We start from the raw sequence: 14,881 nt of genomic DNA on the forward strand, positions 1-14,881 counted from the left end.
AAACTTAAACGTAATACTGCTTTGTTTTCTTCAGAAACGAACCTTGTCTTTATTGCAATGTAACAAAACAAGTTGCCTGGACCAGCTGCAAAGCCCTCCTGTGCAAACAGAGTGGGGTCATAGAAAGAAAGCATTCTTTAAAAGGAAATCACTCGCATTTGCCCAGCTGTGGGAATGATGGCATCAGTTTTCTGAAGCACAGCTGGCTTGACCAGATAATTATCACATGGCCTTTTGCTCTGCTGGGGAAAAGTCTGTCGTTCTCCTCAAGCAATGATTGTGCGCCATCTTGTGGGCCTCCTGGTGAATAAAAAGGGAAACGGTAATTCCAAAAACAAGAAATGTATTTCTAGATGAGGATCTGGAATGAGAGAGAGAGAGAGATACTGTAGGTTCTAGACACAGCCCAATCTACACACAGAGTTATTCAGTAAACCTTCTGAAGGGTTGCTGTTTAGCTAAAAACTTGGAAGCAACAGGATGAAATGCAGTTTAAAGAATCCAGTTTTTACTCAAGTATAATAACACTTTAAGATAACTGAATAGTGCCCTCCCCTCTGGCATGACAAACTAAGAAACAGTATATCTGCACCAACTTCAAACACACACCTGTACTTCTACCCAGCCAGTGCTGTGGATTCTCAACAATACCATCACTGATGAACACTCTTAATTAAGACCTTTATCAATCGCTCCTTCCCCCAGACTACCCCTTTAGAATAAAAAAGCTATTTATCATTCAGTAAGCAAACCACTTGATAGATAAGAGGATATAAAGCACTGGGACTTAACTGTGCTTGGATGCCACTGGGAGTCGTTAACTAGGTTATAACTGTCTTCCCCTGAGAAACAGGAGACATGCAGACTAGCTAGCTAGCTAGAAAAGGATACTGCTGCCACATACCTTACAGAACAGAGTCCTGAGGATGCACTGTACAATCCTCCAAAGAGGCACGCTTGCTTATCAAATGTCATTGTTACATTTATAATGCAACGAAACATGCTGCGTTTCAGCAAAAGCTGGTAGCCCTGCTTAACTGCAGCATGGAATAAATGTTGTGTTTTTGGTGTAAATGCGATGTTAATGTGTTTTGCTCATTTGATTTTTACGATGTTTGACTTCAGCAAAAAAAAACCAGCAACATAACATCACTCTCCTGCAGTCTTTGCCCATTTCCTAATTCAACAAAGTCACATGACACTATACCGCAGAGCAGCGAGACTGAATAGAGCTTCAGGGAAAGTCTGAAAACACTGAACAATAAGATTTACGATATACATTCAGATGCAAATTTAAGTGTTTTACCCTTTAACTTGTGCTGTAAAAATGCTGCCAAAATCCAGAAGGAGCCACCAGATTATGCCTTTCTAACGCACTGCAAGTTTTTGTCAACTAAGCGATTTTCAGGATGAAATGCAGTTTAAATAACTGGGTTACTTTCATTACAACCTGCTCCAACGCAAAGTCACAGGGAAGATTACTGCACACGGGGGACTTGTGCACCGTCATCACTTTCCAGAGGAGAATATGAAGGGCACACAAGCTTACTGCCATCACTCTACAGAATTAAACCCACTGCAGATTACGTGTCTGTACTCCCTCTGCTATCCTTTGTGAGATTAAAATTAGTTTAAGTGGTACAAAGGTAAATCAATTCACCAATTTTGTCCTTTATTATTTTGATTTTTGATAGACCAGTAGAGGTCAAAAGACATTTAACATATAAACACAACAAACATAGACAGGCCTTTGATTGCAACCTCCTCTTTTAAAAACTGTACCATTAACCCATAGGGCTAATTAATGGTTAGAATCTTCCACGGAATGCATCGAAGCTAGCGTTCCGCCCAAAAATTTAATATACCTCGATCTGTTCTACAAAAAAAAAAATAATAATAATGGCAAAAGGAACTACTTTCACATAAATGATAATAATACAAGCAACAAAGAGAAAGTTAATCCTATGCATCCCCTTTTTTTGTAAATCCTGTTTAAAACCAGATTCAGTGAACAATTCCATGTAAAACGTTCCCAGTTCCACCACCAGAGGGGGCCCTGTCCCACCAAACCAAGAGGAAGCTTCCATAATTCAGAAGGCAGCTATCTGCACTAAGTACCAGAATACATTGCTCTCTGTCAATGTGATCTACCAAGAAGCCTGCTGAATTAACAAGGTGCCTGGGTCATTTTAGCAAAAAAAAAAAAAAAAACCCTGCAAAGCACAGGGAGTTATTTAGAATGCAAACAATTTGTATTGCATTCAAAGAGCATAAAAAAGGGCTCTGCGCTAGTCGTTCTTTTGAGAGGAAAATACCAGCTAGCTTAACTGTGGAGGGACTTTTTTTTTTGTAATCGCTTTCTTGTGTTCTACCTCGTACAGCACGTCACTGTAAATCTCTCCCACTGACGCACTATTTCAGGATTACACTTAATTTCCTAACAAATGCTGTTTTCAGAAAATGCTATCACACATATACAGAAAGGAAACTGTGTGCAGCAAGGTTACTTCCAGACCGCCAGGTCACTGGTTCAGAACAGGCAACACATACTGCAGTCAGTCAGGCTGGAGGTGCTCTTTGCTAACATTGAGCACAGAGCCCAGAGTAATGACACAGGCCCCATTTGACAAGCATGAAATGAACCGATGCACTGCCACTTAATGTAATTCACCACATTATTAAATTCAAATGGATGTCAGCCCAGTGTGTGTTACTCCAATCACGGAAGTCTGTAAAATGATAAATATGGCTTTGGATGGCGGATAAGTAGGTTTGAACAAGAACATGAAATGCAGAGAACAGGGGAACTGAGGGTAACAGTACACAAACAGATACTCTCTTCAATATCAGTAACTAATAAATGCTTCAAGAGATTAAGAGAAGTGAAAACAATCCCAGCAAGAGGAAGCCCATAGAGAAGCTTGTGCTGTCCTGCTGAGACAGTATTGGGGTTCACCCAGTCCCTGTGCACACAGTATGAAAGAACACATGCTGCCTCAGGTTTCACAGGGCTGTGCAAAGTGCTGGCTCAGGGGAGAGCAAGCCATGATTTCAGCTGAACAGGAAACGAGACGTTTCTCAACTCAATCTGAAACTCTTAAAGCAAGGTCACATTACTAAACACTTGGCACAATGCCAAAGCATGTACAAGCCGTTTGTTTCCCGTAGCTCTGATTTCACAGCAATGCAACCGCTAACCTGGTTTCACCCAAGTCTTTGGATCTCATTTGGCAGTAAGGGATGGGAGCACAAGTCTTTAGGTAGACCAACCATTTGTGCCTTCATCAGTGTGAACGTAAATACTGAACCAGACAGGTGTACCTGGGTACAGGCCGAAACTGTGGTAAGGCCTTAAAAACCAGCAGAGCAATTTTTAATGTCAGCCCTCTCTCTATGAATTAAACTGAAACTTAAATAATAAAGGACCATAAGGTCTAGCACATATTATCATTTTGCGATTGTTGGTGCTTTTCGAGAATTGTGGCTGGGTGGAATTGGCGAGTTCTGTTTTTAAGAAATGTTTGTGGTGAAAGCCTACAAGAAAAGGGAACAATCCAAGTTAAGGTTTTATAACAGTCTGGGTCTGTTTAGTCTAATCTGTTCCTAGCTGTATTCATTTCCGATAGCAAGGTGTCTGTTTCCTCTCTTCGTCTCAAGAAGAAATCTTGGTGGACAGTTAATACAACCCCAAGCTGACGGGATCGTACTTCTAACCAACACAAGAAATAAAATTGCTTTAGCTTCATGTTTTGGGTTTTCGGATTAGTCCTGAACAGTTATCATTTTTACGTTGAGAACATTCAAGGGATGTGAAAGCAACATGTTTTGAAAGAGCCATTGTGTTATAAAAGACATCCCTCCACCAATAGCTACTTCACAGTCTCTCAAGTACAATCACTTGATAACCCTTTAAAGCTAACTTAAAAGCCACTTGTCTGGTGAAGAGCCCTGTGCCTCTCATGTTACTCTTTACAATTGAACTACAGAATGCAGTATCAAAACATTGATTTAAAAAATCCAAAGCATTAACAATGCTTTTGTACAGAGCTGGCATAAAGGGTATATCCACACATGCTGTGGCTTTTCCAGCCAAAGCAGGGTGCTGAATTTTTGAATGCAAAGAATACTGGCATATTGAAACTTCCAAATTCTTCCTCAATTCCAATCAACCAAGAGGCTTGCGTTTCACAGCAAAATATACTTGAAAAACGTTTTGCAGAATAGACGAAAATGCAATGCAGGTGACCCAGTACAAACAGTGGCATCTTTAAATGGAGCAAGGCCAACCACATTATTATGACTGTAATTCTAAGAGAGGGAACGAGTAAGGTTCTAATGCAGCATTAGTACCTGGTAGTGCGATACAGTACAAACATATTCATTTTTTAAATATAGCCCAACCCCTCCTTTGCATATGTGTGCTTTGCTCTCTGCGGTACAGTACAGTACAGCACAGCCTTGTCTTTAAGGCACTCCGCTGTGTGCTGAACTTGCTAGTGCACTGCTGTGCGTGTGTCCTGCTAGTTAATAAACATCCTGGTCACTGCTCTTCAGCCCAGACAGGACGGTGCAGCTCCTCTGTGCGTGGTGTCTCGACAGGCTGCTGGTTGCTATCGGATCCCCTGCAGCAGGTACAGCCAGCCTCGTACCTGCAGCAGCACAGCGCGGACGCCAGCCGCGATCGCACCACCTGGGTGCACAGTACAAACATGATGCAGTTGGCGCCTCCCTGAAACGTGTTTCCAACTCCCTGCGGGAACAAAGCACAAAGCTGATTAGGGAGGTTAGATACCGGCAAAACATAAAACACCTGGTTTCACAGACCCCGATTAGCACTGGTCTAATGTTACTTTAGGCAAAGCAGTCCAAGGCTTGTGCCAAATCAGGGTTTTATGAAACCGGCTCTTCTCAAAGAAGTTTCATATTGTTTTGGCAGTGTTACACTAGGTTATAGAACGTTAAGATCTCTAATGCTTTACTAATGCGTGCTAGATACAGCAGGTATCCTGCTTCATGCTCTAATGCAGTCGTGCTGCAGCGGGTGAAGGATGAAACTCACATGCAGGATTACGAGCATCGGGTTCTGCACCGCGGGGGACTCGGCGAGGGTGAGGACGAAGCGGATGGTGCTCCAGATTCGCAGGGCGATGAAGATGACAGGGATGAGCGTTAGCTTTGTGTCCGCCATGGAGGATTGGGACTGAGACATGGGGCTAGCAGACAGGATGGGCCTGTACTCGGACAGAGCGGCGTGCTGAAAACACAAGAGCAAAAACGTTCAGAAGCAAGCTTCATTCCAGCACTGCACTGGCCTTTAATACAGCCTAGAACTGAATGCAGCTTACCCAAAAAACAATACAGACTGAATCAATGTTAAAAAACGGTCCTTGCAAATTGTGTAATAATTGCACAGTATTTGGAAGGCTACAAATATTTTTATAACAATGTAGTGTGTGACAAAGAGAGAGCCAGACGGACACGCACAATCGATCTCTCTCTCTCTCTCTCTCTCTCTCTCTCTCTCTCTCTCTCTCTCTCTCTATATATATATATATATTTTATATTTTGTTAGTGCTAGATATAACTCTACCTACATATAACCTAATATATATATATATATATATATATATATATATATATATATCTCTCTATATATCTCTCTCTATATCTATATATATATATATATATATATATATATACTATATATATATATATATATAAACAAACAATTTTAATAATAATAGATGCCACTTGAAATATGACGCCCTCTCCATTACGAACCTTCATTACCTGGCTTAGTGACAGTGTCATTAACAAGCTTTATCAAGTCATTAGAATTCTGTTCCAATCGGTTCACACTGTTTTGCCCAATATCTGGATCATTGCAGGCATGCATTTTAGACTACAGCCTATACAAAGGCATGTTCCTTTTCCCTTCAGGCTGAATATACTGTAACATTTAAATTCAGATGCAGAGATATTTGCATATGCATATATATTTTTTTATATATATATATATATATATATATATATATATATATATATATATATTATATATAAAATATATATAAAAATTCAGTACGATCTTTTTTGAAAAATGTACGATGCTTGATCTCTTAAATAAGATTTGCATGTTCTCATGATGCAAAATCATGATTAGGTGTTTCCTAACACCCCCCCCCCCCCCCCCCCCCCCTCCCTCCCTCCCTCCCTCCCTCCATGCAACTCCCAGAGAAGGGCTTTGATCTTAACATAGCTACATAGCTACAGTATTCTTCCTTTGTGTTCTCTCCAGCACAGGTGCCTAGAGGCAGAAAAAACCCTGTTTTCTTGGGAGTCCCTGGGGAAGTTATAGGCAACTTGTTACATAAAATACCTAGGACATGTTAGGATTTTGAGAGTCTACCTTATTCATTTTCTGTTACAATCAAACTGTGGTTCAAGAGTGGTTTAAAACATTGTTTGAGACAAGCACAGTGAATCGCACTAGGCAATGCCAGCTTGGTTACATAGTTAAAACAGAGATTTTGCTTACCGCAGTTTTAATGTGCTTTTTGATTAGGATGTAAAGGATAGGGAGAGTGATGTAAGCCAGGATTTCCCAGACTTTTCCTGTGAGCAGCATCCAGAGAATTTGGTCGCTGGCGTTGATACTGACCCAGCACCAGCCCACGGACACGTTGGACGCATCGTAGCCAATCTTCTGCAGGGACACTGCTGCTATGGTGATCCCCAGAGGGACACACCAGCTGAGGAGAAGACAAGCAAATAATTACAGTCAAGCTGCTGCGGATGCCAGCCTTGGAGCTGCAAGCCTGGTATCTCCAGGGCTGTGGCTTAGAGGCTTTAAAAACAAACCTTTACCTGGATTACATTTAAAAAATCCAGACTGTATAATAAAATCCAGCGGTTTATATGTATAGAAAAAAATAAAAGGATATCCCCCACAGACACAGGACTTAAGCACCTCCTTGAAACACAACCATCAAACAAAAGCTCACGAAGAGGTGAGTATCAATGTATGTGTGAAGGAAGTGCTGCCATACACACAAGGGAAAGCCAATGCTCTCACAACGCTTCAGCAACAATTCTTAACATAGTTATCTGGGGGTAACAATCCCAGCAGTGATCCATCAACAGCCCCAAAGCAGCCTCAGCAATTCATACAGGGCAATTCTCTCATACCGTCCAGATCCTGCTGAAAACCACAAGCATCCCCTCCCCTGATAATGTGCTTGCTACTGCTGTTCTGTGCAAGCCACACTGGTGCTTACTGCTGCGACGACGACAGCCTTCAGCAGCAGGAGGTTATGCAGGACTGAAACATATACAGGCTCTGGGACAGCTCATAGCGTTCTGTTGTACTGATAGACTAGTTGGCATTTGAACATGAGTTTATAATGGATATTTAAGCCATGCAGTTGACCTGTATCAATTAAATAACAACCTGGCATTGCCCCAAAACGATAGTCATTTACATAAATGTATCTACTGAATGTAAAGCATCTCAGTACAAATCAGTATTTTCACATGCTTGGGCGGGCCAGATTCTAAATAAAATAAATTACCTACAGCTTTCCTAGATTAAGGCAAATAATTTAATTTTATCAGGTCAAAAAAGGCTTGCGCCAGATGGTTCACTATTTATTTATTTATTTATTTATTTAAAACAAAGCCCCTAATCTGCAGATCACAAAGCCAATTCTTTTTACAGAGCTGCCCTAGCATAGAGCCGATGCGGCACTGCCCCTTTAACGTCCATTAACTTATTCACTGCAAGCTGCACTTATTTCTCTTGGTGCTGCTCAGTTAAATGGCTAATCAATGTTAAAGTAATCTGTAAGAAAATGCCTCAGCAATTTTTGCATGTCAATAACAGATTGCATCCTCTAATGATCAACACTGCGGTGCATTTTGTAAATGGCTTTATTCACTGTAGTTTGGCAAATGGAATTAGATGCCTTTATGCGTTCATTTAATTAAGAATCCTGATTAACATTCATAAAGTTAAAATGGCCAGGATACAAATGATCATGGATTAATCACTGCCTACGTACTAGAATCCCAAGAGTTATATCGTTACACAGCTGTGGTTAAGGTTTTGCACAGTTTATTTAAAAAAAAAAAAAAAAAAAAAAAAAATTTGATTTCCCAATTGCAGATTGCAGTGTGCCAATGACCTTTTAACAGGTGTTGGACCCAGGTGCTCCATGGTAGGGATGGAAATAAGACTCCCACTGCACAGCAGTTTGATCCACTCCAGGTTGTAAAAGGAGCTTAATATGACCTGAGCTTACACTACAGCTAAATCGAGTTTGTATTAAAACCTGGAATGGATGAAACTGCTATTTTTAAAGACAGAATGTGGTGATAGAGTATAAAATGATATCCCAAAGTGTTAAACGGCTGCTTCTCATAGTAGCGATAGCCAGCACTTTAATACATGTACCACTAGAGCAGATCTACAGTTACTCTGCATTGTTGTCATCCCTAGTGAAATCCAGGGACCCAAAAGCTATAAGGATCAATAATTATAGACTGTATTAGACATCAAATACATTAATAAAAAACTCAGATGGTAATATTTTACAGGAAACAGCTGATGTTTTGAACATGGAAATATACAGTAACAACTTTTCAAAATTTGCAAACAGTTGAACAAGTGAATCTGAATGGCTTCTAATCCTGCAATCTGCATGGCATTTGGGACTAGCCAGTCTGAGAGAAGGGGCTCTGCTCTCTTACAGTGCGGAAACCCCCTCCTTCTAAACGCCTATCATTCCTTCAATCAACCCGTGGCTTGGTGATGCATGCTCTCCCTGATGCAATCCAAGTCCTTTGCAGGGGTTGCAAGATTAATGGTTCGTTTTCTTTATATAACCTTAATCACTTAAATGTTGTTCTCCTGGCAAGGAGGTGATGCTTGCAATCACTTCTTACAATGTAAAAGCAGAAAGTGCAATCATTTTCATTTGCTGCAAAAGCTGGCAATAAAATAACTGCATTTCCATGCATAGTACACCACACTTCAATAATCACTGTTAAATATTAATAACGCATTATAACAGCATATAACCCTATGGCGTTAGGCCTTTTTATTGCCTATTAAAACTACAAGTTGGATCTGTTTGTAAGTTAACTATCAGGGAACTATTTCGTCACACTACCTTTTCATTATGAACATGCACTTACCGAGCTTGTAATGAACTTGAACGCAGATAAACTGAACAGCCTTCTTTCTCCCTCTGTTATTCAGCTATATAACCCCAACTCCGTGCAAAGTTCAGAGTTAACAATAGCAGGGAACTCCCAAAACGATGGAGATATCATTTGGAGATATCATTTGGCTAACTCCTGGTTATAGATCCAACACATACAGTTCCAAACGTGTTGCTAATGTACGGTTTTTTTTGTTTTGTTTTTAAATTTTAATCTCTCTCTCTCTCTCTCTCTCTCTCTCTCTCTCATACACACACACACACACTTTTCTTACCTGATGATATGAAACCACAAAATCAAACTATTTGCCGTCCTCTGGTCAGATCTGACGATGAAAATATACAAGTAAATGGCTATAGCGACAGTCCAGAAAAACGAGCTTGTGTTTGCAAATGTAGACACGCAGCCTTGGAGCACGCAGTCCCAGGAATCCGAATCGAAATCCCTCAAAACCCCGTAAAAGTAAGAAACAGCAGAGAGCAAGTCGGCCACCGACAGGAAAACCAGCAGTTTCCTCGGTTTAGTTCTTAAATCAGCCCAGAACACGTAACTAAATATGATTAAACAGGAGCCTAAAAATGAGAAGAAACATGAAATCAAAACAACAGCCCGCTCGTACAAGAACACTTCTGTTCGGGGAACAGCCATTGCTTCGTTCTGGTGTAAGTCTGTGGCTGTTCTTCAACACAAACCCAGCTCTTTGTAATTGTAAAACAGAAAATACACAGCTTTTCAGGCTGTGTAGAATATGTTCACTGGATTTGTCAAAGCTTACCGGGTTAAAACAACAACAACAAATAAAAAGAAAGAAAGAAAAACGATGTAAGTTAACAAAACAAACTAGACACCACTTAACAAAATAAACGTGTATTCCTGTACAGCAGGTGTTACAAATGCAGCTTTAAACAATAAAGAAAAAAAAACTTTGAACAAAGAAAAACAAATCAAAACTTCGTTTTAAAGTTTTGGAGAATGTTCAACTACTAGCTGCATTTTAACCCGGAAACCAAACGGCCCCTTCAGCTGCCCATCGCCAATCTCTTTATGTTTTCTCCATAATAATATCCAGAAAACAAGATCATGTGAGACCGAGTCTAAACCCCGGTCGGTGCTGTTGCGTTGCAAAGCTTGCAACACACTTTCTCGGCACTTCATACGTCACCTCTCTAAAATACAGGAGAGCGGGATTAGTGCACGTGCGGGGCTTCTGCACATCGCCTCCTCGTGACCGCAATCGGGAGCTACAGTACAGTGATGTGACGTAGCAGCTCTAACATTTCTCCCAGTACCGTGTCATTGTTACACAGTGTGTTGTAGATGGAAATGTACTGGAGAACCAATGACAGACGCATGCAATAGCAACATTATCAAATATCCCTCAATGCTAAAGAGACAGCATGCTGCTGGTGATAAGGCAGCGGGTACCATGGTAGTTTCAGAAAGGTTCGCACCCATGTCACTTGTATGTTGAAATATGCAAATATTATGACGTAGTGCTGTTCTGTATAACAATACCATTTGTCATTATTATCCCATATTACAGAACAGCACCCAGGCAGAATACAATACAGGACAGTAAGACAGTGATGGAAATAAGACTCCTATTGCATAGTAGTGTCACCCATTCTGTGTTTTACTACAAGCCTGATTAGCTACAGTGGATAGGGAACAAGCTCAGGTGTGTCTTATTAAACTCACATTAAAACCAGGAATGGATCAAACTGCTATGCAATGGGAGTCTTATTTCCATTCCTGGTACAATATGTAAGTCATTCAAATGGAGCGGTAAGGTTTCCAGCAGTTCTAAGATTTTGTTTGGGTAGCTAATTGAAAAGTGGTTGTTGAGGACTAATATTCTGACCATAAATATATGAAGTCTACAGTAAATATAATTCAGCTGGGTTGTGAACTTCATAAGAGAGATACTGTGACAGTATTAAAATAGTTTAATATTCAAATTACTCATATAACTTGTGAGAAGACAGCTGAAGTGTAACAGAAATGAAACTACAAGATAAGTGCATGCTGGTGTATATTAATGCACACTTTTATTTTGCAGTCCAGTCCCTATGTAGTCTGGTCTCTGTTTATCTCCTATCTTCTTATCCTCTGAAAGCCAGTAGCTCTGCTTGTAATGCAGGCTTTACAACCAAAGCGTCGGCACTCTGAGAATTAGATCATGGGAATCTTCTGTTTGCTTAACATTTATTCCAAGAACAAACGAGCAATTCACTCCAAATACTCAAAGCTGCACCGTCTGGCAATTTGTTACACTGAACTATGATGCTTTGATGTTTGTTTACTGCATGCTTCCAGCGTTTGCAGTACCCGTATTTACACTGTCCACCACACCTTGCTGACAGACTCGTTTATTTACATAATAAAGAGAGTTTGCACACGTTTCCAGCCTAGGGAAGATCCAGCAGTACATGTGAGCACATCCCATACAGTTCTGATAATGCTGCTTCCTAACCATAACAGTGCTGCAAGGTTATACACATGAGAACTCACACCACTAAACTCTCCATTTAGGGGGGCTCGGTCTGGAGAATAGAAGGCTCTGTCATTTTTTTTTTTAAATGTTGTGGTTTACTTTATAAGGTGTACACTGGCCATTGATTTAACAATGTTACTTCTTGACGCCTTAAATAAATACAGTTTAAACAAATACATTTGACCTCCACCTGTTTAATGGTTATTGTTTTAAGATGGTCGATGCTTTAGTTCTTTGTCCTTAAAGATTTATTAGCTTAAAGTGTAGACTAGCCCAAGAGAAAGCTGTATAGCTCATCAATCTGGTTTTCTGTGGGAGCTGTTTGTTTTTCTTCTCACTCCCCCTGAAGGCTCATAAACACCCTGGTAAACAAGTTTGCATTTATTCATCCCGCTTGCCAAACAATCAATTTCTTTGTGTTTGCAGGGAGAAAGAGCGCGCTGCAGGAATGCGGATAGAATTAGGACATACGCACCTCCCTGTGTTCAATACGCGCAATGCTACTGAGAGCAACGCTGCTTTTTTCAAATGGCAAACAGCAGTGTTTTACAAGCGCCTAACCCTGCAGGAAAACACAGAAATAATTTGAATTAAATGTGATCGGCAAGTATTTATTCAGACTGTGGTCATCTGAGCTAATTACACTTGCAAAGCTACATTCCACGTGACTCGATAGTCTTCAGGTGACGCAGACACACAGTATCAAAAACATGGTCCGCTTTGGCAATTCAAACCTAGCGTGTCACCTGATCAGTTCAGGAGGCACGACGATATCTGGGGAGATGTACCACAGAACAGTAAACCAACTATTAGGATGACACGGAGGCTGCTTGTGACATGGGGTGCTGTCACAGGCATGTTCACGTGCTCAGTCTGCAATCATTCCGAGTGCTTCTTGATGCAATTACTTAAATTGCTTTATTTTCCTTCATTTTTTTTTTTTTTTTTGATAATTCAGAGTCGGTGCGTTCCCATCCTTTCATCCAGTAAGTGACCGAGCAATTGATTTAGCAGGACGCAAAGTCCTCCCCCCCCCCCTTCTTTTTCTTCCCTAGTCGACTTTCTCGTGCAAGAGGTTAAAAATGATTTACAAGGTGAAATCAATTTGATCAGCAGGCACGACAACTGCTTGTATACAATAATATGGGTTGCTGTTGCTCTCTGTGTAGTTTTCATTACTATGAATATAATGTTTTAAATCAATGCATATGTTAATATGACTGTGCATGTCTTTTGCTAGGAGACTTGAGTATTGTAGGGTGGTTTATACAGCCGTGTAACCTTTACTGTGCAAATAGTTACACTGTTAGTAAGCAAGGTGTAGCAGATACTGGTTAAGCTGCCTGCATTGGATTGCTTAACAGCTGAGTTCAGTCACTTAGCTCCTGCATGTGACTGGGGTAGCTGCAGCATGAGCACACCAGCTGAGGTGATCAGGTCTAGCTGGAACAGCAAGCTTCACACAGCAAACACAGCAAATGCACAGCGGCCAAACCTGCTGGAAATATATGCAAGAGACTCAGATGTTTCATGTGAATATCAAGAAAGAAAAAACACTCTTTTGAGCTATGGCATGCCAACATATTTCAGGCGGGGAAAAAAAATACAGTACAATCTATTAAAATATTTTTTAATAAGTCTGTTTCAGAGCTCTTTTCAAAATGCAATTCTAGTGCACTGATAGTGTAAGGATCTATGATGTGGTACGGAAAAGAAAAGCAAGAGCACTTGTTATTTTTTTTTTCAATCGCTTTTTCTGTAGTGATTTAGATTAGAGGACTGATGGCAAATTCTGAAAACAGCTTTGAAACAGACTTTAAAGTTGTAAGTGTAAAAAGTTGTCAGGATGTTAACAATGAAAAGGAAATGACTGGTACGTTATTTAAACCATTGTGTGGCGACATATAGTGATACTATAATGACCTTTAACTATAGCTGTTATAAAAAAAAAAAAAACAGTTTTGTTTGGCACAGTTGACTGGAGATTTCTAGACACTAGAGGTCTCTGTTGTAAATAAATTCACATTGTAACAAGAACGTTTTGATGAACTGACTTTTGTGTGATATTCCTAAAAATAAAACGTCCTAGAATTAGATTTTTAAACTTTAGCTATGGGGATACAACAGATGCTTCAAGGTTAACCCTGTACAAATTCAACAAGATTGTTGTTTTAATGGTGATATTAAAAAAAAAAATACTTTAACATATAGAAAACTATGTATAATAAAGAATTGCCATTTGTTTTCATTTAAGGGGAAATGGCATCCAACTAGTATTTATGTTTTGTGCCAAAAAATAAAAATGTCAACCAATTTAGTGGTACAGTGTACAATGTTTCCTACCGTTTTTTTTTTTTTTTTATATAAGTTTAGACTCTAGTTTAAAAACACCAATTTAATATTACAGTGCATCAGCCGAAGTACTTTTACACTGGACTGCTATTAATAGTTGTTCTATAGTGTTCTAGAAATGTTGTTTTTAGTACAGAAATACATATAGTTTATTTATCAGGCTATTTCAGATCAATGTCAACAGTAAAATAAATAACACTGACAGTATTTCAAATACAGAATATAAAACATATACAATAAAACTTTGATTTCCTGAACGCTGATTATCCAAACACCCCATGTTGAAGTAACATTCTTCAACAGGTATCATTCGACTTTATGAGGCAAAATGTGTTAATTCTACATGGTGATGCTAAATCTTTGGCCAGAGCTGTACATATACACAATATATAGAGATATCAAAATATATAAAAAAAAAAAAAATCTAACTGAGAATTAAGTTAACAATCCCTGTAACTTTTTCAATGGATGTTTGTATTTTCCTAGAGGAAAGGAAATGGACTGGTGGAGAGAGAGCTGGATCTTCAGCTGTCTCGAAATGGAAAAGGACTGACACAACCTGATTTGCACATGGGTAGTCATTCTATATTGTGCTGGTCGCAAGGAGGATCATTGCAATAAAATTCTTTATGATGGAAGCCCCAGCAAACCTACCATGCACTGTATGATTCATTAATGGAAATTCCAGCATGCATTTCAATAAGAGATTGAGAATGTTTAATAGACCCACAAGAGGCTTGTCATGCATTGTAAAACTATTAGACTTCCACAGCCGCAGGTTAAACAGGCAGCTCCCAGCCAGACAGGCTCAATTTA

At 39.7% G+C, this 14,881-nt stretch overlaps 1 protein-coding gene across 1 annotated transcript; it reads right to left on the bottom strand.

Annotated features, from left to right (window-relative positions):
- Nucleotides 1–1,651: 1,651 nt before the first annotated feature.
- Nucleotides 1,652–10,350, bottom strand: LOC121328608 (G-protein coupled receptor 157-like). Its single transcript, XM_041273444.1, has 4 exons — nt 9,494–10,350; nt 6,536–6,749; nt 5,060–5,254; nt 1,652–4,750 (listed from the first exon to the last, which is right to left on the bottom strand). Exons 1-4 carry the CDS (start codon nt 9,865–9,867, stop codon nt 4,541–4,543), a joined length of 993 nt encoding a protein of 330 aa, XP_041129378.1. The 5' UTR covers nt 9,868–10,350; the 3' UTR covers nt 1,652–4,540.
- Nucleotides 10,351–14,881: the final 4,531 nt, after the last annotated feature.

Source organism: Polyodon spathula, chromosome 16 (genome assembly GCF_017654505.1).
Source record: "Polyodon spathula isolate WHYD16114869_AA chromosome 16, ASM1765450v1, whole genome shotgun sequence".
NCBI classification, from domain to species: Eukaryota; Metazoa; Chordata; class Actinopteri; order Acipenseriformes; family Polyodontidae; genus Polyodon; species Polyodon spathula.